Source organism: Aulonocara sp. 'chitande type north' Nkhata Bay, linkage group LG3 (assembly GCF_057382095.1).
Source record: "Aulonocara sp. 'chitande type north' Nkhata Bay isolate Kocher_YH1m ecotype deep benthic linkage group LG3, A_spYH_male_GT1.1, whole genome shotgun sequence".
Classification (NCBI taxonomy): Eukaryota; Metazoa; Chordata; class Actinopteri; order Cichliformes; family Cichlidae; genus Aulonocara; species Aulonocara sp. 'chitande type north' Nkhata Bay.
The window spans coordinates 75,871,876-75,893,220 of record NC_141346.1 but is presented as its reverse complement, the minus strand read 5'-3'; the positions used below and the strand labels follow the sequence as shown (position 1 = coordinate 75,893,220).

The following is a 21,345-nucleotide window of genomic DNA, read 5'->3' as shown; positions in this document are numbered from 1 at the left end:
TAAAACCCTTAAAATTCCTTGTCAATGTCTTTTAGTTTAACCAATCCTAAAGGAAATCAAGCTTTGCTGCTCTACTCTATTTCCCGTTCCCTGCAACATGTGTGTGGATGCTGAATGAGACGGGTGGAGGGATGAGCGCTACATGGTTGTGTTTGAGCAGGAGGGCCGGATGATGAATGGGCTTTTATAGACATGCTGTTCGTTTACGGAGGCTTGTAGGCGATGATCTCTTTAGTGTAATATGAAAAGGAAACAGACACATCGTGATATCACAAACACAATCCTACATTTGTGCCAACCTAATAAAATAATATGCAGTACTGTGTGAAACTCATCAAGTGGCCTGAACTAAAAGTTCTCCAGCAAGTTTAGTAGCATTGCTACTTGAGATCGTTCATGTTGCAGCCAAGAACTTCACTGGTGACTGCTGCCATGGTGTAAATCAGCTGGTTGGTTCCAGCGATGGTCACACTAGGGACTGTCCACTGCAGTAAAAACTCTGCATTATCACTCCGTTACCTGCTGCAAGCACTGCCACAGTCTGATTTTCTTTCATCACTACCTGAATTGTTTGACTAAAAGGAAAAAGAAATGGCAGATGTCCTTCTCTACAGGGGAGAACTGTTGGCAAACTGTTCACCACCCCCCAACCGCCCTGTCTGTCATCACTCCACTAGCATTGCTGTTTGTAATTATATTCACTCCACTTTTACACACCTATACATAATATCCTAAAAGCCACAAATCAATTAGAACCCTGCTCTGTTTGGTAATGAACTGTGATAAAACAAATATCCCCTGCCTATGAAAAACCATAGGCTTCCCAAGGGAGTCATGAGTTCATAATGTTCATGTTTATAAACACTGAAAGCTGACATGGAGTAGGTCCCAGGCCCTGAACTCCATAAGCAAGAAAATGGATGTATAAATACACACACACATATATACAAATATATTAGGGGTGCAACGACAAACAAAATTCACGGTTCGGTTCGGTTCAGTTCGATACTTTGGTGTCACGGTTCGATATTTTTTCGATACAAAAAAAATGTTCATGCCTTTTTAATTTGTCATTTATTAAAATTATAAATATATATTTTAACTCAAACGTACAGTTTTTAAATTTAATGTTGCTGAAACAACAAAGTAATAATAAAAAATAATCTATCTGATGGAGGAATCACCCATCTTTGGAAAAGAGAGTTTATTACAGAGAAATGTCTCTTTCAAAATAAAAGCTCTACTATACGCTTCTTCTGGGCTATATTCTCAGCAGCATATTAAACATATCAGGTCCCCATAAGGAGAATCCTGTGCTAACAGCTGTCTAAATGACTCGGGTAAAGTTTGTAGCATGGTGCTTGTTGTTTTGTCTGCTTCCACTTGTCTTTGCACCAGGATGATGTCGGAGTAAATGTGCAGTCATATTCGTTGTGTTCCCACTAGTGCTGTCAGCGTTAATCTGAAATGACCTTAACGCCACAACACGGCAAATCTCCGTTAACAAGCTACCGCGGATCGCCCCGTGCGTGGGGCTAGACGGCCAACACGTTAACGAGCTAACTGCGCTAACACACTAGTTCCCACCCATGTAATTGAGCATTGCGTGGCACATCCAACATACTGTTTTACTTTAGTCCATGACGCGCTTACCTTCAGGGTCATACGTCACATGAAGACCAAAATAGTTCCAAAGGCCAGATCTGAATGAGGGTGGGGGATAGTGATGGCCCGCTTGAAGCTGATGCTCCGGAGCATGTGTCGAAAAAAACAACACACTGGTTCAGAAGCACTGTGTCGAGGCTTGCTTCGTTTGGCAAAAGTCACGTGACCAGTGACGTCCGAAGCTTCATTACGCACGTAACTGCTTCGGTACCTGATTCAAACGGATATAAGGAAGTGAATCATCCACGGGATTCGTGGAGTGTGTTGATGGTGACAGAGAGCGAAGAGGTGATCATTCCACTGACAGATATGGAGCCAGCGAGGAAGAGAGGACGTTCTGGCGTGTGGGAATATTTTGAGTTGATTTTGCTCAATTCATTTTATCTGCCGAAGTGAAAAACCTGAAATGTCCAAAATCATGTTTTCATAATGTAAATATCATTACAGCATATGACTTCAGGAACACTTCCATGTGAATTAAAGCTAATGAAGACTACAAAAATGTATTTGACACTATACGTACATTACATTGCTACAGTTTAGAAAATCATTTTGTTTATTGTTGTTAGGTGATAGTCTGCAGGACCCAGGAATACCTGCATATCTACCAACTTGCAGTGTGGTTCCTGCACTCCACAGCCTCTTCTGTTCCATGCAAGTGGATTTTCTCCAGGGCAGGAGAAACTATTTCTAAGAAAAGAAACAGACTCAGCCAGCGCACAGTAACACTAATCCTCTTTTTAACTGTAAATAACAAAAGGGCTACCTTACATAGAGCATGTTTTTACTTTGCAAGTTCTTGATTAGGGGTGGGTTTTGACTATCGCTTTTCTGATTACAATCCATGCTAAATTGAATAAAGTGACATTGATTCATTGAAATCCTGTGTCGATTTGTAAATTAACGTTATTATGCCTGAAACGCCAGCATCTCAGGTTAAACCTCACAACATGTCGTCAAACACCATACAGCTAAAACAGTAACTGGGAGCAGGTTTACGGATTCTGCATACAAACGTGAACACAGAGCGCGGACCCGACGCGTCAGAGTCAGATTTTGATGTGTCGGCGGGTCCGCGCTCTGTGTTTGCCTCTTTTTTTTTCCGCTGGCTTCTGCAGCTGCAGGTTTCATAACTCTCTGTTTACATCTCTAATTAAGTCTCACATGTGTCAGCTTTCTTTTAATAGATACGAAATTATGGATATATACTGTTAAATGATCAGAATTGTAATATTTCTGACTGAGGCAAAACTTTCCAGATTCCAATCAAATCGGATCCTGTATCGAATCAAAATGATTCTACAAATCAGTGACGATGCAGCCGTACTCAGCCCCCTAAGCATTTTCCCTTTCCAGTTCACAATCAATCCCACCCCTAGGTCAAAAATATGTATAGGACAATCGGCCTCATCTAATATTTTGTATGAACCTGTCCAGCTGTCCAGTGATTAAACGACAAGTAGATGGAGGCAGGACTTCACAGCAGGGGCATACTCCATAATGTGCTGTGCATTCTCATATGTATATTATATATATTGCTCACTTATTGTATTTACCAACATCAAGGAGTTATGAGCAAAGAAAGGCCACACCATAGTGCATGTTTAAATAGGGAAAGTTTATTGATCAAAATGTATTACGCAGATACGCATTACATTTTTTTCAGCCCCCCAATCGAGAAAACAAAACCAATTACATGTTCAAAGCAACGGAACGGTGGCCCAATATCAGAGAGAACTCCACTCTTGAGTGAGCAGCGATAATTGAGCAGTCCGTTTTATTTTGCAGATTCAAGCTGCTCTTCAAACTTTTCACCACCAGATGTCACCGGAGAGGACTGTGTTGAAAAGCTTCGAGTAATGAACCGTTTTTCAATACAAGCTTCAGTGCTTCGGAAAGCTTCATTTGGCCATCACTAGTGGGGGAGGTTCAATTTGCCTGTTGCAACGAGCTTAGCTTCTGTCTCGCTAGCTTGCGCTGCGCTCAGTGGATCTGTGCTCGACAGTGCAGCCTAGGCGGAGTAGTCGAACACAGATCCACTGAGCGCTCAACACAGACAGCATCGTCAGAAGGAAAGTTGATAAAATAAATTAAAAATGTTGTATTGTTCGATACACATGCGTACCGAACCGAAAGCACTGTATCGAACGGTTCAATATCGATACGAGTATCATTGCACCCCTAATATATATATATATATATATATATATATGTGTGTGTGTGTTTCTGTGGTTCAGCATTATGATGCTGAACCACAGAAACACACACACACACACACACACACATATATATATATATATATATATATATATATATATATATATATATATATATATATATGTGTGTGTGTGTGTGTGTGTTTCTGTGGTTCAGCATCATAATGCATTATGATGCTGAACCACATCATAATGAATAAATGCAAATTAGCCGGTGAGAGGTAAGGAGCTCTGTCATTGGTTAGACAGTCTTAGCTTTGCACCTATACCAAAGGCCATTCAGCCTCTGTGTTTACACTCTGCCTACACAGATGTTGGACATGAGACGACACAGGAAAAGGATTTTTGATGTGAGGTTTTTATTGAGATTTTATTTCTTTTTTTTCTGATTTGAAGTATTTATTAATGGAATAATAATTTATTTTCAAATACTGATTTATAAATTTTTTTCTTTTCAATTAAATTACTAGATAATAAATTACTTTTGTATTGAATAAATAAAATAACTTAAAAATGAATTTGTAAATTAATATTTTATCGCACAATTCATTGTTTAAGCAAAGAACTTTTTATTTCGATGCGCTGGATCTTCTGGTCCTCTGCACATAAGTGGATTTCCATTTAGACTTTATATAGACAACAACTCAAAGTGCTTTACAACAAGTCACATTCACCCATACGATCATCTAGTGCTGTACTTTAAACACTTTAAACACAAACACAGATACTGTGGGGAGAGGCCACAGAGGCACAGGGAGAAAACTCACACAGAAATCCAACAATTAAAGATGAACCTTCTCGATGTAACACTACCATCCTGCAAGATGACCTGGTCCTGGGCCATCTTAATAAGCATGCTGTGCACAGTAGTTTCATATTCCTGCCAGAACAAACACCAGACAGTTTGTACACAAGGCTCAGATTCTCGCTTTGCCAGATACAGACAATAGTTTAAGATCCTAATGTCTCTGCACAGCTCTGTATGTACTGAAATATCCAACCTCAGATATTTCCTGCTCACTCTCTGCACCGCCTTAGACAACAAGTAGTTCATGCTATACATAGCATTGACTTTTCATTCCAGCCATGTGCACTCATCAGGGCATCAGTGCTGCCGTAGTAACCACACTAACACTTCCTTGCACCTGTTGAAATGGCCTCAGTCTGATCGTGCCCTGAACAAACTCACCTTTAACATCCCACACACGGACTAAATATGTGCGTGTCAATAACACGTGACAGGAGAACATGCTGGTTGTCTGTCATGGGGCTGAATTAGAAACAGAGCAGGAACTACAGTTTGTCAGATTAAGACTGATCAGGTCCAACATCCGCTCCCAGCACTGATTTACACGTTTGGTGTCACATTGAAGGAAACGCCTACTGGCACAACCTGCATGTGTTAAACTGCTCCTGCGTGTAAACAGCGTGTCACTTACGGCTTTTTGCATCACAAGGACGCGCACTGGCGTCTCAGGGTGACTCAGATGTTTGCTGAATGAGGTGTAGACCGGACTAGGCGGGACTCATTTCACCAAAACACGAGCTTTTCCACCCACCAGTGTTTATCTGTGTGCTTATTTTAAAGAATTATTCCATCGTTATCAAATACGAAGCATTACACGCACGTCGCGCCGTTTCTGCTGAGTCAGACACCAGTGCTCCCGTGTGCTGATTCTCGGGTCCATCTTAAACTGGTGTGTTTGCGAATGAACTTCGGTAAAACGTTACAACGTTACCGGGCGCGCAGAGGGTCTCGGAGGCGTGTCGTACCTGTCGGGTGGTCGCGGGCTCCTCGTTCCCGGTGGGTGAAGGTGTTTCTCCTTCAAGCGATGCTGGGGTGACCGGAGAAGAAGCCATGTCCCCCCGACATCACCTCTCACTAAGCACCGCTCCTACTGTGACTTTCCTCGGTGTCCTCCAGCGTGCAATACGCTGCCTGGCGCAGTTTGCACGGACGGTGGACCGGTTGCGTCGCTCGTTTCCTGTGCGATCAAAGTGAGTCTTCGGCTGCACAGTGCAGCCACTGTCCCTCCTCCGGCCGGCGGACTAGTCCAGGCGAGGCGGATGACGTTGTCCCGGGTCTCGCTCGCTCTCGCACATGCAGGACTTGGCCCAGTCTGTCTTCTTCTGCCTCACTCTGCGCTCTGCTTTTCACTTCATGTCTTTTTGTTTTGTAAGGTGGCTAACACGATCACTCCTCTTCTGCCTGCAGGACTCTGTGACTGCTCTGTGCTGTGGCAGCACACTCCAGCCTGATAGTTCATTTTACAGCTTTTGGCACTGCGACGCTCTCCTCGGCTCGACAGACACAATCTCACCATGTCGGCACAATATACTGAGTGCAATCCATAACATGATTTTATCTCACTGTAACTTTGAAATCGACCAAATGTTGCGTAAATGACGTGTCACGTGACTTGAGCACATGCACACCCCCTGTCCTCACAGCAGACATTCATCTTAGCCCCCCCCCCCCTTGTGTTTTGAGATCATTGCTACAACAAAAAGTTGCCACACATATTTCTACATGAAACGTACTGAATCAGTTGGCACATATTTAATATATATTAAATATAATATAATGTTGTTTTGTTGAGTGGCTGAAATAAAGCTGAATCGCATCACAGGAACGACACAGCCCTGTTCCTCCAGGCTGTTAACCTGTGAATCAGCAAACATGTATGATTTATTGTCATTCATTTGCTGAACAAACTTTCCTCTGAACTTTGACCCTGAAAATTCAATTCAATTTTATTTATATAGCGCCAAATCACAACAAAAGTCGCCTCAAGGCGCTTCATAGATACAGAGAAGAACCCAACAATCATATGACCCCCTATGAGCAGCTCCCTAACCATGGATTGGAGAAGAATGTGAGATGGTAACAATGAGAGCTCAGGAGATGGTAAATACACTAGAAGAGCCACCTTTATATCACGCTGAGCTGAGGGTTTGTCAAGCCCAGCTCAGATTTTCAGGAGAAAGGTGATGTGAACCAAAAGCAGGAGGAGATCATCACTGCTGGACCGAAGGCTAAGAAGGAAGAGCTTCTGCTGTTTGCAGTGTATACTGCTGTGGATGCTGTATCGTGTGACATGCACAAGATGTTTTATTCAGACTGAACTCTTTCTTTGTAGTGTTTACCTGGAGAAGATCGGAGGGGCTGGCTAAAATGATGAAAGCTCGAAGCAGATTAGAACACCGCTTTGAAAACTTGTACGTGATGCTGTGGGGTTGATTCAGTGACCTTGTGGGGCCATAACAGAGAAATGACAGCAGTGTAGTGGATCAAATAAAGAGTGATGATGTTATATTTGTGACTGTAGCAGGACCAAGGCTCAAAAGGTTGCAGGCGTTGTTAATTGAGCAGAAGATGGACGGCATCAAGCCCTCTCCTCGACAGCTACAGGATCACAGTCTGCAGGTTCAGTTATGCAACGTTTTAGCATCGATGCGTGAAGTTAAGAGCAGACAGGGAGGTTATTTTTGCACTGGGCTGGAATGACTCAGTTTACCTGTCAAAGGCTATCACGGCTGGGAGAAAACCCTCAGCATTAGTAAAGAAGGACCACGGTGGCCTCTGGGTAGAAACACTGCAGAGTTCATGTGGATACGCTGCTGCATTAGGTCAGATAGAAATATCATAAAGCATCATTAAGTAAAAACGTTTATTAAGAACAAATGTTTAAATATTGTTAACGTGTTTCCCAGAAACATCTGTAGAGACAAAGAGCTTTCTGTTGTTGCTTCGAGGAAACAAGCTCTTCTTTTTAGTTTTGTCCTGGTATTTATTCCAGGACGGACTCATCCACTGAGCAGTGTTTGGGTTTCTTCGTTTTCCTCGTTCTGGATGCAAACTATTACAACTCGGGCTTTATTTCAGTGACAATGGCCTTAAGCTGCAATACAACAGGAAGTTACTCATATATAGTAATTTCCCAGACCATATTAAAAATCCATTAACAGGAAATACAAATGATGGGACAATGCCACAGCATGGACATTAGAACAGTTGGGAAAATTTACCTGGAAAAAGGTGAAAATGAGGCTTCATTGAACTGGAATTACAAAGACCAGGAATGTGAGATCCACCAGCCACAACTGAGGGTTTTTACACATCATATCCTCAAAGTAGAACTACAGTGATCAAAAGAATCGACTTTAATGTTATTCTTTCTTTATTTATGTCAGATTTAACCCCCCAAAAAGCTTTAATCTTTAACTAGTCTTTGGACGTAGCTACAGTACGGTCAGGTTGACAGTTTATGGGTAACATGTGGCCACCAGGCACTGCGACACACTTCCATGTTATATTACCTTGGCGTCCCGTAGGAATACAGGAGAATCATGTGAGGAATCTAAGAGTTGTTTCTTAATTCAATTCAGTTTTATTTACACAGCACCAAATCACAACAGCAGTCGTCTCAAGGTGCTTTATACTGTAAGGTAGCTCGTACAATAATACATACAGAGAAAAACCCAACAATATGACCCCCTATGAGCAGCACTTTGGCGACAGTGGGAAGGAAAAACTCCCTTTTAACAGGAAGAAACCTCCAGCAGAACCAGGCTCAGGGAGGGGCGGGGCCATCTGCTGTGATTGGTTGAGGTGAGAGAAGGAAGACAGGATAAAGACATGCTGTGGAAGAGAGACAGATGAACCGCTGAGTGTTGTCCCGTCGAGGTGGCTCTTCTATGTTGTGCATTTATGGCACCAAACCACAAATGCAAAGGAAGAAAGGGTCGAGGCACAGCACCCAGCTGCCTGACAATATTCAGGCAACGTCCAAAGCCCCACAAAGGACCTACCCACACCCCACTGGCCCCGCCCAGATCAAGGAGCTGTCACAGCAGACAAAAATGTGAAGTCCGCACATAGTCGCCATGGCACCCACCAACCCACCACACCATCCCCCATGGAGCTACCAGGAGAGGCATACTGGCCCACTGAGGATCACAGAGGAGCAGACCCAGGGGGGCTGACAGCACAGCCCCCACCCACCAGTCGTGCAGCTTATTTTATCTTGTCAGCGTGAGCCCCACCTAAAGGGGACAGAGGGATTAGTGAGTTGCATTAGTGGGCCAGGAGAGAGTGAAGCAGGGGAGCCAGTGTCACTGCGATACGACTCCTCAACACCATCTAGCCTGCCCCACCACTCATAATGAGTCCTGCTGTGCTCTGTAGCAATGATGCATTTTATGTGTGTGTGCCAGGTTAGTGCTGTGGATTCAAAGGAGCACAGTTCCACTAAACAGGAGATCAGGATAAACCCCAGTAACCAACCCTGCCCCCGCCATCACATATTCTCAATCCCAGCAGAGGCCAGCCCCACAATGACATGCCACACGTGATACACAGCCAACATTACTGTTATAATTACATCTTTATTACTTTCCTTTCAACCTCTTTATTTTGCACCTTAAACTTTCTTTGGTTGCTACAAGCCACAAAGTCCTTTATGGTTTGTCCCTGTTGTGTGGAGGGCTGTTTTTAAGAGCTCAAAAATGGGTGTATCAGAGTCAAACAGGCAGCACAGTGGAAAAGTGGTTGGCACTGTTTCCTGACAGCAAGAAGGTTCTGGGTTCAAATCCAACATCTAAGCTGTTTGCATGCTCTCCCCATGTCTGGGTCCTCTCTGGGTTCTCTGGCTCCCACAGTCCAAAGACGAGCAGTTAGTGGGGTTAGGTTGATTGGTGTATGTGCCCATGAGTATGAGTGTACACGGGTGTTTCTCTGTGTTAGTGACAGTCTGACAGAAGGCTGCATCCCTCAGCCTCATGTGGGCTGTGTAGCCCCTTTACCACTGCAGTGAGAGCTCAGACCTGTTTCTGGTGGGTGGTGGACTCCTCCAGGGCTTCCCCTGATTCCCCTTCTGCCACAGAAGACTGTGGCCTCAGAAACTCATATCTGCTTTTTGCAAATGAAGTGAACCTGTTGGCTTCATCAGCAGGGGCGGATCTAGAAGGGTGGCATGGGGTGGCAAGTGCCACCCTAAAATGATCCCTTGCCACCCCAAGTGCCACCCCAGTTTTGCATATGACGGTGTTGTTTATTAAAATAAGTTTAACAGTTTGAGCGTAGTTACAGTCAGCAGTGAATATAAATGCTAGAACTGGATATATTCCATAGTGTCCCCCCCTCCACATTAACAAATGGTTCAGCCCATAGCAGGACGGCTTTCTTCTTGTTTTCAGCAGCAAGCGATGCTTATGATTGTGCCAGAGCACATTTTGAACAACACCATGGGAATTTCTGATTTTACACAGGTGGGTGGATGTTACACTGTGGAAATGAAGGAAGGTGAGTGCTATTTTAAATGGTTGTAGAAAATGAAAAAACAGCAGGTGTATTGGCTGCATTTTTAGATAAATAGTTGTATCTGTTTACAAAATGTACAATTTATATTTGCATTTCAAGTTATAAACATTTACCCAACACGTCTGTGGTTTTTTTACAGTAAAAAATACTGCTAGGATTTTAGGTTCTTTGTGTGATTTCAGATCAGTAATAGTTACATTAATAGTAATAGTAATACTAATGCAGTATGTCAGTGAAAAAACAACTAAATTCAGTTGAGCTGAAAAGATACCAAACAAAGCAAGAGGAGGAAAAAATAAAATGAAACAATCTGAGGGTGAAATACAAACGTAAACTCAAAGGAGTCACAAATGTCCGGTTGTATTTCAGACCTCAGAGGGTGAATCCAACAAATCATGAAAAATGAGGTTTACATGTTTGTTCATGACAGTGCAGATTTCTGACATTTTGTGTAATTTAAGCTGCAACAATGTGACAGTTTTCTAACAAAAACAGTGAAACTTAAGTTAGACTTGTGTTTGTAAATGAAGCGCCCCATGTTGTGTAGCTTTCTGGAGTTTATACTTATTGGGCTACATATGTATTTAATATACAGGCTGTACAGTACATAACATCAAAACTCACATGTTTCATGTAACTAAAGTGTGTAATCATGTGGGTACAGACAATAATTAAGTTATAGACTATATTTATATGAAAAACGTGCATACTTACTGCATTTGAATCATTTTAACCACATGTAACCACCTGCATATGTGTTTGGGGGGAAAAGGCTTTGATTTTGCCACCCTAAGAAAATTTCTCTAGAGCCGCCCCTGACCATTTCACAGGATTTGCATTTAAAGATGCAACAAGACTAAAATGGTTAGGGTCAGGAGGTCAAAGGTCAGAGCTCCTGTGGGTCTGAGGGCGGCCTCACGCTGGAGAAGGATGAAGGAGTCTGACCTGAGCCAGTGTTTGACATGAACACATCAGCACTGCTGTCAGTGAGCCTAACGACAGCCGTTAGCATCATTTCAGTGTTTCAGTCATAAAAACACTTCCTGTCTCTGTGGTGGTTACAGTGACATCATGCAGTTTGTGCTTTGACCTCCAGAGGGCGACAAATCAGCACAGACAGAGAGCTCCATTCAAACTTTGCTGCCATCAGGAATAATTCTTCAAATATAATCATCAGTGTTTGAGCAGTTATGATATCAGGGACAATCTAGACATGTGTGACAATACTGAACATGTCACATGACACACCTCAAACATCATGTGATCCACTCTCAGTCTGCACTTTCATTCATGACTTCAACAGGTTGAAATGAGCTTTGAAGAAACATTCAGTGAAATAAATCTTTCATGGATTCATGTGAGCAGCAGATGAACTTTGTACCAACAACATCTTCAATAACAGAGTCTGAATGAAGCTCAGGTGTTGATGCTGCTCACTGATTGGACGCTTGCTTTCAGCTCTGCTCTCAGTCTTTACTGCACAGGTGAAGGTAGAAAGTGTGACTGGATCTATAGACTGGAAACAGAGAAACATGCTGAACATTTGAAGCTTTGCAGCAGAAATGTTCATGTTACAAATACAGCAGAGCTGATCTGGGATCAGTGTGTTCACACCTGCAGCTACAACAAGGTTTCATGTCTCCACACGTCAGCATGTGAACTTTACTCTGACTCAGTCTGAGCAGTCAGACGGCATATTTTTAAAGTTAACACATCAGCACACACAGAGCTGAGCCCCTCCCACCTGTGCTGAGTTTCAGGTGGAGCCCCGCCTCCTTCCAGGAAGCAGCTCACCTGTGTGTCTGTGTTTAGTGTCCAGGTGTGGAGTGGAGCTTGTTGTTGGTGTGAAGAAACTGTAAGTTTGCTTTGTTTCCTCCTTTAACAGTTTGTCTTTAGGAACTTTACTGTTTGTTCAGCTCGTGTTTGATTTCTTCACACAACAAACTGTGTGTGTTTGTATTTCCGGTCTCTCCATTAAAGTCAGTGTGTAATGTTTCCTGGCTAACATCAGCTGTGTGCAGCTTAGTTCAGCACAAATCTGCCGCTCCATAGTTCACGGTAACGGACTCACAGCTGGACCAACGAGGCCGAGTGTGTCCGCCACTCTGAGCTACGTTCGTGTTTGTGTACTTGTAGTTTGTACTTTGAGTTCACTCAGAGCCCACAGAGGACGCAGCGTACGTGATGACGTCACAGCCCTTTACCTCCTTTACTGTGACTGATTAATATTTACACACGAGACACCTGCAGAGCTCTGACGCTGAGCTAGCACACAGCATGCTAACACTAAGCTAACGCTAAGCTAGCCAAGAACCCAGAGTGACGTAAAGCTGAGTAAACACTGACCCCAGACCAGCACCGTGATAAAGTGAGCTGCTGCTGCTGAACTTGAACAGGTAACAAAGTGATGAGCAGTCAGGCTGCAGGTTTCTACCTGTTCATGTTTCTACAGTAGAATCACTTTGAAGTGTCTTTGTGCTGTTTCATCTTTGATTTGTGTTCATAAACACTCAGAGAAACATCACGTGACCTCATCAGGATCTGTGTTGGTGTGTGGGGCTGTACCTCAGCTTTATGTTGTTACATGCTCATTTGTTCATTTTAACATCAAAGTAATGTTATGAGGAGTAATGAAGTAACGTACTCCATTACTTTTAATCAAAGTGTTCTGTGTAATATGTGTAATAATGACTGTTTTGAGTAATGACCAACACTGATCACAACAAAGAGGAAATGCCTCCAACATGCACAAATATTTGAGCCACAACATGCAGTTAATGTGCACAAATGTCTTTGATATGCTGCTCAGTGATGGTGGTGACTGTCAGAGCAGAGCTACTGAGAATCAATAAGTAATATCAATGATGGGATCAGAATCACTAAATTCTTCTCATCCCTGTCAGTATCATACATGTGCTGTATAATGTGATAAATGTAGAGGTGCTGGCTGTTCTCTCACTCTGCTGTTTAGCTGTAAAGGACGCCTCCCTGCCTTTGTCTCATTCATGACCTTTAATAGTCTCTTCTAACATGCAGAGATCTGTATGATCTGTTTCATAGAGTCTAACCAGCCTGTACAGGTAACAACAACAGTCACTGCATCACTGACACACAAACGTCATCTCTGTCAATAACAACATTCATACATGGAATAAAAACACATCAGTGGATCATTGCTGGAGCTGATGTTTGTGCTCCTGGTGCAAAGGCTCTCAGTTTCCTCCTTGAAATAACATCAGTGGTGGGTCAGCGACATGCTTTCTTTCCCTCTCAGGTTTAAATATCTGGGACTCTCCACCGTTTGGTTTTAGAGCTGAAGAAGCTTCTCTGATGAAACGTCTTCCAGAAACTTAAAGACGTCTCTTTTCCCTCCAAGCTCCTTAGATCACATGACCTGGATGACTGAACCTACAGACACATTGACCTGGTTTCATGGTCACATGACAGGTCAGAGGTCAGCGACTGTAACTCAGTTCCTCCTGTTAATGTGAACTCACTGAGTGTTTGTGGTTTACCTCTCAGACTGACTGAAGATGATGATGGAGGAAGAGGAGGACAGAGCAGAGTCTGCAGGGTCCAGCTGTCCGTCTGTGAGGAGTGACCGGTCCAAACCTCTAAATCCAGACTTCAGTGGTGAACCTGGAGCAACGAGGTCAGAGAGCTGAACTCACTGAGTAACAGAAATAATTCTGCACTGACATTATAATCAGTGTTGACTCTGGTTGATTGTCTGACTGTGTTTGTGAGCTGAGAGGAAATGAAAATGAGTTTGTAACAAAAATCAGTTTTGTCCAGTTTTCCTGTAAAAAGCTGAACTCTAATCTAAGAGGATGTTACTGACAGGAAACAGCTGCATTATCTGCAGTCTGTGTGATCACAGCTGCTTCAATCATGTTTGTGTCTGCAGAGGTCAGAGGTCACAGTCTGCAGGGTCCAGCTGTCCGTCTGTGAGGAGTGACCGGTCCAAACGTCGACCTCCAGACTTCAGTGGTGAACCTGGAGCAACGAGGTCAGAGAGCTGTGATGACTCCTTTACATGTTTGTGTTTCCTGGATAAATATGACCTGAAACATCCTCAGATTGTTACAAAGATTCATTAAAAAGAAAACAATGAAAGAGAAAAGATCCAAATGTTCGACTTGGTCATTTGCTGTTTGAGGACAGTGATGCTCATATCTGTGGGGAAAGTGTGACCTGAGTGGGTTCATGTTTGTCTTTAAAGAACAGAGCTGCTCTGATTCTCTTTGTGTCTGATCTGTTAAACAGTCTGAGAGGTCACACAGAGACCCAGCAGCTAAAGCCTGGATCATACTGGCTGCTGTTACTCCATCAGGACAACACTGAACCACAGTGGTGTGGATGTAGTGGATAAATCACACCATACTGATGCTCAGAGTTAACCACAGGGAACAAAACCAGATGTTACCTTCAGATTGTGACCTTTGGAGTGGACGATGCAGATTTCAATAGAGAATAAATGTTGTTGTTTTTCAGCTGTGAAGAAAGAATCTAATTTTCTGAACTTAAGAATTTATGATGCTGGAAACAACATGGAGACTATAACACAACATTTCCACTGTGTTCATAGAATGAATGTAAAACTGTCAGACATTCATTAAATATGCAAAATGTCTACAGAAGCATCAGAGGGTCAGACGTGAAGCACTCAGTGATTTTGATCAAATGACTCATCAGTTATTGATCTGTACTACACTGATCTACCACGTTAGTAAAGCTGGTGTTCTGGTGGTGGAGGGAGACTCGGATCATGTTCTGGTTTTGGAGCAGTGATCTGCTGATGGTTCAGTTTGATGAGCTTCTTCAAAATCATCCCTGACATCACCACTGAAAGGACGTCCATGAAAACAGACTGAAAATTACTGATATGTTCACAATCTGAGAGTTTAAAACTTGACAGACTTGATTCAGATGAAGTTATTTGAGCAGAAACTCCTGGATCTTTATCCTGTGTGGATCTAATCCTTCATGGTTCCTCCACAGAGTGGAGCAGCAGAGCTCAGAGGTTCCCAGTGGTCAGTCTGCCCAGCAGCATCAAACACAGCTGGACTCCATATTTATGGTCTGTACATGTACAACAACTACTTTAATATTAATAATAATGCATTTATTTATAGGTCACTTTCAGAACACCAAGGACTCTGTGGACTAAATGACCAAAAGAAACAAACTTTGAAATCAGACGGAGCAAATGTGATCACAGGGAAACGTTTTAAACATCGAGGCTTTAAACAGAAACCAAAGTGAAACAGTTTGTAGTCGAGATCAGTGGGAATGAAGCTGAATAACTGTTTCTTCAATAACTTTGAGCAATAAATGACAAATATGATGGAAATTAGCAGCATTAGCACTTACTAATGATGTGAGCTGACACTCGGCTGTATTGAGACGACCACATTAGGTGGTCCTCAACTGTAATGGAAACCAGTGGATCCAGTCCAGTCGTGGCGACCTGTGGTGAGTCGATCTGAGCAGCTACTAATGGAAACAGGGCCACAGATGTGTTTGTGCTTAATAACAGTGAATCACATGAGTTTTACATTACAGTTAAAATCTCATGTTGTTTGTTAAAGTGTGCAGTTCAGGGTGTGTTACTAAAACACTTTCCAAAGACCCAGCCCCCATAAAAAGCAGCCAAACAGCTTCTAAGAGTTACACACCCACACATATCTATCAGGTTAACTCTGGTCTAACACACTTGGATTTAGCTTGAAGAGTGTTCCTGTACGAGGACTGAAAATGATTTAAAAAGCAGCTAATGTCCAAAGAACAGCTTTGACACACCTTCATAAAACCTGCAGAGCAAAGAAAAACCAGCTGAAAGTCTGGCTGCTCTTATGAAAAGTACAGAGAAATTATGGGTCGCTCAACACTTGTGCACAATATAAGAGTTTAAATAAATCTGAAGAATAACTCAAAGTCCTACAATCATACTGATAAAGTCATCTACAGCTAACTATCCAAGTGGATTTGTTTAAGACAGCTCCATCTGCTGGTGGCCCTCTGCAGGTGCATGAAAGGGGCATGTTTATAGTGAAAGTAGTAGAGAAAGTAAACCCCACGGGAAGGAGGAGGACTCTCAGCAGCTTCCAGCTCATATTCAGACATTTGACTTCTCACTGAAAGCAGCAAGTTTGAGTGTCTGTACCTTAGTTAGAAGAGATAACATGTCAGTAGTAATTAGAGTTGATTGAGCAATGCTGTCCTTGTAATGTAGTTTATGATTTTTATGGACAAGTCCAGTTTTTCTGTAGAGCCTCTCAACTTGGTGACAGCAGCAGTGGAAGTTCACGTGTAAACCAGAGCAGCAAATCAGGTCCAAATGTGTTGTTCACAGTGAGTGGGATCATCATTGGCTGCTATGTTAACCTCCTGCAGCAGGATGTGTTTGGTCAGAGAATGGATAGATCACGAAGTCATTGTTGAGTTTAGGGAGACAGTAGACAGTTGGAGGAGGTTCAGCCAGTTGACACACAGTAGATAAAATAACTGAAGGCAGGAGCAGACACCTGTATGACTTTCCACCTCTCACATAGATTATTGTCCCTGGGCAGCGCCACAGGGCTGGTAGATGTAAACAAAGCTGGAGGAGAGGATTTATTCATCTGAGAAAAGTCACAGAGTTGTGTCTTGATGCTCAATCATCCAGGTACGTAAATCCCAAAAAGCTTGATTCTGTTCATCTGGATGTTTTCAGTGGGAGAAACGTTTCATCATCATCAGGTGACTTCTTCAGTCTCAGCTGACTGCAGGTTTCAATCTCATAAACAGGACATTTGTATGACTGAAACCAGCCCACTGAAGGAACAATGGGCTGGGAGGTCAGTTCATTGATCATTGGTACGCATATTGTCAGGACCATTGATCAATGGTTTTTGATCAATGGTCATGAGTCCAGTTCACAGAGAGCTGGGGAATGGCTGCAATCACAGCATGTAAGATGGTGACAGTTGTACCCTTAGGCCCCTCCTCCATTCAGAGATGGTCTTTCCTTTTCACATAAATGGCCTCCTTGACTCCGCCCTCAAACCAGCGTTCACATTTACTCAGGACCTTCTTGATGTGAAGTTCTTCTGCTTCGCTGGCTGCTGTGTCTGTGGGGATGGTGTTTGTTCTGTGTTGTTGTGTCCTGATGACGCCCAGTTTGTGCTCCAGTGGATGATGAGAGTCAAACCTTAAATACTGATCTGTATGCGTAAACAGAGTGAACCTTTAAGACCAGTTGTCTGTACGATCAACTCAGTCACCTGAAACATCTCCAAGTTTCTGGCTTTGATCATCAACCTGTTGGTAGTTCAGCTCTGAACACCAGTGAAATGTTTCTCCCACTGAAATCGCTGCATTCATATGAACAGCATCAACGTTTTGGGATCGTGGAGTTGTGGACAAAGTCTCAGTTAATCAGATAAAGTCAAACCTATAATTGGTAAAGAGTTCGCGGATGATATGCCCCTTGATCGTAAAGAAGTGGATGTTGTGTGGACTAAAGTTCAGAGTGGTGGGTCATTCATAAATATTCTGTTCCAGCTGCTGGAGGACAACATCATCACTTTTGTGAAGAACGAGCTGAAGAAGATCCAGAAGGCTCTGAATCCAAATAAGCCCCAGTGCTTGGAGTTTCAGAGGGAGGATGATGAGCAGAGGAGAAACAGCAGAGAGGCATTTGTGAAGATCACAGTGGACTTCCTGAGGAGAATGAAGCAGGAGGAGCTGGCTGACCGTCTGCAGAGCAGTAAGAGGATTTATCTAAAGGTTTAAGCTGCTGGATAAATGAGACACTTGTGACACCAGTGTGTTCAGTCATTTCTCAGTGGGTCAGAAATTGTCATCAGCATTTTGTAAAATATGATTGTTAAAGTTGTATTTTTATTATTATTATTCAGAACTTCCAGCTGCTGTTTGTCATCGTAAACTTAAGTCTAAGCTGAAGGAGAAGTTCCAGTGTGTGTTTGAGGGCATCGCTAAAGCAGGAAACCCAACCCTCCTGAATCAGATCTACACAGAGCTCTACATCACAGAGGGAGGGACTGCAGAGGTCAATGATGAACATGAGGTCAGACAGATTGAAACAGCATCCAGGAAACCAGACAGACCAGAAACAACAATCAGACAAGAAGACATCTTTAAAGCCTCACCTGGAAGAGACGAACCAATCAGAACAGTGCTGACAAAGGGAGTGGCTGGCATTGGGAAAACAGTCTTAACACAGAAATACAGCCTGGACTGGGCTGAAGACAAAGCCAACCAGGACATCCAGTTCATATTTCCATTCACTTTCAGAGAGCTGAATGTGCTGAAAGAGGAAAAGTTCAGCTTGGTGGGACTTGTTCATCACTTCTTTACTGAAACCAAAGAAGCAGGAATCTGCAGCTTTGAAGACTTCCAGGTTGTGTTCATCTTTGATGGTCTGGATGAGTGTCGACTTCCTCTGGACTTCCACAAAACTACAATCCTAACTGACCCTAGAAAGTCCACCTCAGTGGATGTGCTGCTGATAAACCTCATCAGGGGGAAACTGCTTCCCTCTGCTCGCCTCTGGATAACCACACGACCTGCAGCAGCCAATCAGATCCCTCCTGACTGTGTTGGCATGGTGACAGAGGTCAGAGGGTTCACTGACCCACAGAAGGAGGAGTACTTCAGGAAGAGATTCAGAGATGAGGAGCAGGCCAGCAGGATCATCTCCCACATCAAGACATCACGAAGCCTCCACATCATGTGCCACATCCCAGTCTTCTGCTGGATCACTGCTACAGTTCTGGAGGATGTGCTGGAAACCAGAGAGGGAGGACAGCTGCCCAAGACCCTGACTGAGATGTACATCCACTTCCTGGTGGTTCAGGCCAAAGTGAAGAAGGTCAAGTATGATGGAGGAGCTGAGACAGATCCACACTGGAGTCCAGAGAGCAGGAAGATGATGGAGTCTCTGGGAAAACTGGCTTTTGATCAGCTGCAGAAAGGAAACCTGATCTTCTATGAATCAGACCTGACAGAGTGTGGCATCGATATCAGAGCAGCCTCAGTGTACTCAGGAGTGTTCACACAGATCTTTAAAGAGGAGAGAGGACTGTACCAGGACAAGGTGTTCTGCTTCATCCATCTGAGTGTTCAGGAGTTTCTGGCTGCTCTTCATGTCCATCTGACCTTCAGCAACTCTGGACTCAATCTGCTGGAACAACAACAAACAACATCCAAGAAGTCTGAAACAGGAGAATCTGCAAAGAAACACTTCTACCAGAGTGCTGTGAACAAGGCCTTACAGAGTCCAAATGGACACCTGGACTTGTTCCTCCGCTTCCTCCTGGGTCTTTCCCTGCAGACCAATCAGACTCTCCTACGAGCCCTGATGACACAGACAGGAAGTAGCTCACAGACCAATCAGGAAACAGTCCAGTACATCAAGGAGAAGCTCAGTAAGAATCTGTCTGCAGAGAAAAGCATCAATCTGATCCACTGTCTGAATGAACTGAATGATCGTTCTCTAGTGGAGGAGATCCAACAATACAGGACTTCAGGAAGTCTCTCCACAGGTAAACTGTCTCCTGCTCAGTGCTCAGCTCTGACCTTCATCTTACTGTCATCAGAAGAAGATCTGGATGAGTTTGACTTCAAGAAATACTCTGCTTCAGAGGAGGCTCTTCTGAGAATGCTGCCAGTGGTCAAAGCCTCCAACAAAGCTCTGTGAGTAAACATGTTGTCATCGCTTCATTGTTAAAATCATGGGAAATAAATCAGAAATGCTGAGTTCAAAGAGCACTGTAACATTTTTTTTAAATAGTAAATTAAATGATCATCAGTCACTCAGTAAATATATGGTAGTTTTAATGTTTCACTCCAGCATTTCTAAAACACACTTTGTTCTGTAACTCTTATCAAAGGACAATCCAGACCCAGCCTATAAGAACATGAGCTCTGATGCTTCAGCCCCTCTGACAGGTTTATTATCCTCAGCTTGTTCATTTGTCTCCAACTCCAGGAGTTTGGTTGTTTTATTCTAAAGCACAAACTTCACCTGCCAGACTTCACCTACATCTTTTTCTGATGTTCATAATTTAAGTTCAAGTTTGTATCTCACTTTCAGTGCACACCCTCCCTTTTTAAATATAAATCTCTGCTGTGCTGTCATGTTTTCATCCTGTATGGAGGGAGAAACTCGGTCTTCATTACTGAAATTGCCTCTAAGGTCGTGTTTCTTGTCAGTAACCATATGTAACTGTAAGGCTTCCATAACCAGTGTTATCACAGAATTACAGTGGGTTCACTCTGGGTCCTCTACAGTTTCTTCCCACTGTCCACAGACATGCAGTTAGGTTACCTGGTGATCTAAACTTCATGCAGGTGTGAGTGAGAGTGGTTGTCTGTCCCTCTGTGGGCTTAGTGGAAGAGACTGGATGGATCTCTGCTTTGTCTTTGATATATGCTGACAGCAAACATTCTCCATGAAGTCTGCATTTCAGCTCATCTCCTTTATACACACCTTTAACAGGAAGAGTTTTATACAGCTAGTGTTTAAAATCCAGTGTTATTCACAATACACAGGTAATGAGCATGATTATTGAATTACTAAAATTTTCTAAAATAATTGTTTTAGTTAATATTGTATGACAGTGTACACAGAATTATTAGCTCAGTAGGCAGAGTGGTCGCCCCATGATCATAAGGTCAGGGGTCGAATCCACCGAATAGCTACCTTGTGGTACCCCTGAGCAAGGTACCATCAAGGTACCAATCATGTGCACTGGACTGGTAGCACTCATAGTCTCATAGGTTTAAATAAATTAAAAAAAAAAAGGGTTCAACATATAAACAAATTTAATTTGATCACATATATTGTTTGTTTTTTTTTGTTCTGGTTTTTTTCCTTTCTCTCACAGACTGAGCAGCTGTAACGTCTCAGAGAAAGGCTGTGAAAATTTGTTGTCAGTGGTCAGCTCCCAGTCCTGTAGTCTGAGAGAGCTGGACCTGAGTACCGACAGCCTGAAGGCTTCAGCAGTAAAGCTTCTATCTGCTGCAGTGGAGAGTCCACATGCCAAACTGAATGTTCTGAGGTCAGATCAATTTGTATTATGTTTAGTTCTGTTTGTTTATGTGTTTGATGTTTGTTTTTGTTTATGTCTTTATCCA

The 21,345-nt window shown here is 43.0% G+C and overlaps 1 protein-coding gene across 3 annotated transcripts in view; it reads left to right on the top strand.

Annotated features, from left to right (window-relative positions):
• Positions 1 to 21,345, top strand: part of LOC147337049 (protein NLRC3-like) — a 646,813-nt gene that overhangs the window by 434,503 nt on the left and 190,965 nt on the right. Inside the window, exons 1-4 of one of the 3 annotated variants that reach the window (XM_086287139.1) lie at positions 13,732 to 13,855; positions 14,111 to 14,212; positions 15,205 to 15,283; positions 17,749 to 17,953. In XM_086287139.1, the coding sequence (XP_086143265.1) occupies positions 13,737 to 13,855; positions 14,111 to 14,212; positions 15,205 to 15,283; positions 17,749 to 17,953 (505 nt within the window). In that variant the 5' untranslated portion in view covers positions 13,732 to 13,736. Of the gene's footprint in view, positions 13,856 to 14,110; positions 14,213 to 15,204; positions 15,284 to 17,748; positions 17,954 to 18,104; positions 19,903 to 21,095; positions 21,270 to 21,345 lie in introns of those variants that run through there. The other 2 variants (XM_086287142.1, XM_086287144.1) reach the window with 2 other exon arrangements.